Genomic DNA, 1,796 nt, shown 5'->3' on the forward strand with positions numbered 1-1,796 from the left:
ACCGCCATTATTCTGAATCGAGCTTTTCACCCGAACACCCGTTCTTTTGCCTTTACGATTTGTCAATTTTTTCAACCCGAACCATTTCGTGTGTGTCGGGCTCTCTGTGAATATTTAATAAAACATAAGTTGATTTAACCGAAGTTTTCGCGCGTTTTTAATTCACCACCCGCTCACCATACCTAGAAGAAATTGGCACCCGCCAACTACTTGTATTTGATTTGGATCCTTCCGCCCCTCCACGAACACATACAATAAAAGATAATCAATCAATTAACACCAACTGATAATACATTTATTTTTAATTTATTTTTTATTATAATTTATTTTAATTTTTATTATTTTTACTGTATTTTCTAGCAAAACAAATTTCAATCCCCGCTTATAGCCAACCTAATAATCAAACGCTCCGATTTGTGCTTCTTATAAGATCATCATTTGATCCACTTCGGACTGCTACTACTACTCAAATAATTGTCTTCTCTTCATCTCGGCGGCTTATAGATATAAATATTGCTTGTGTAAGCAATTGTAATGGAAACAAATATACCATAACATCCCATATTCACCTCAAAGGGCAGTGCATTCGATGCCGCAATAAGAAAATTATTAAATGGAAATGGTGTGTGGGCACTAGTGTGGTTCATAGAGCATCAAGCAGGCTAATATATTTTGTAAAAGATGCACTTGCAAGCCGGCTTAGTATTAATCTCGATGTTGAGGCTAAACATCGCCTTAGACCATCGTTTACGTATCGAGGATCGAGCTGGATATATCTGGAAAAAAATACAGGACCAACTGGAACTACATGTAATGTTAATCCTCAAAAAGGCGACGCTCTTGAAACTCTTTTTCTGATTAAATGTATACAGAGTCATGCTCGATTTAAGCCATTAAAATACTGTGTGGGCATAACTCGTTTTTTAGTTGAAGAATGTAAAACTGATGAAATGCAATTTGTTCGGCTTCCTCCAACAACACTTGCATCCGTTAAGGTATGTTAAAATTGTAGAAATCAAGTATACAGGTGTGCTTCAGAAATCACTGTTTCAATTAAAAGCTGATTCCAATTCGCTTCAAACGCTGTTGGCAGATCTGCCACTACACACAGGTTTTGTCTGTGCATTTATTTAAGGTTCAAAAAGAGTTTGAAACATCTTTGATATTTTGCAATATACCATTCTTTGACATTTTGCAATAGACCATTTTGTGAGCAAATCAGTGAACGGATGGAAAATCGCTTAAAATGTCAGTCTGTGGCACCTAGATTTTAGCTTTCACTGAAATTATCGATGTGGCAATTCTGAAAATCACGGTGATTATTTAAGTTCATTATTCAATTGTAATAAATCAGAGCACAATTAAACAATTTTATGAATACAACATAAGAAAAAACCAGAGGGCCGGGGCTTACTTCGACCGCGTCAAAGTTTGTATACCCTTGCAACTTTTTTGGTAACTCTTTCCTTACCTATTAGCCATCAATGTGGAGGAACGTTTTATATAAAAGGCTTATGTTTGCGAAAGCAAATAACGAAGATATTGACCAATGTCACTGTTTTCCACCGATCGTTCCCATTAGAGCTGTATGATATAGTCATCCGATCTTGATCAAATTTGGCACAATAGTTTATAGGCGTAATAAACTCTCTAATCTTAACGATAATAGCACAGAAAATAACGAATTTATTGAGAAAAGTCACTGTTCGTGACTTTGGGGGTTTGTATGGGAGCTCTATGATATAGTGGTCCGATCCGGCCGAATCCGAGATATACAAACTCTGCAGTATACACAA

At 36.2% G+C, this 1,796-nt stretch overlaps 1 protein-coding gene across 1 annotated transcript; it reads left to right on the forward strand.

Annotated features, from left to right (window-relative positions):
* Positions 1 to 360: 360 nt before the first annotated feature.
* LOC137578651 (polycystin family receptor for egg jelly-like) lies at positions 361 to 1,004 on the forward strand (the record flags this gene model as incomplete). Its single annotated transcript, XM_068292228.1, has 1 exon — positions 361 to 1,004. A coding segment is annotated over one exon (644 nt), but the record flags the coding sequence as incomplete, so codon positions are not given.
* Between the last annotated feature and the right edge of the window lie 792 nt (positions 1,005 to 1,796).

This window comes from Drosophila tropicalis, unplaced genomic scaffold (assembly GCF_018151085.1).
Source record: "Drosophila tropicalis isolate 14030-0801.00 unplaced genomic scaffold, ASM1815108v1 contig_625, whole genome shotgun sequence".
In the NCBI taxonomy this organism is placed as follows: domain Eukaryota; kingdom Metazoa; phylum Arthropoda; class Insecta; order Diptera; family Drosophilidae; genus Drosophila; species Drosophila tropicalis.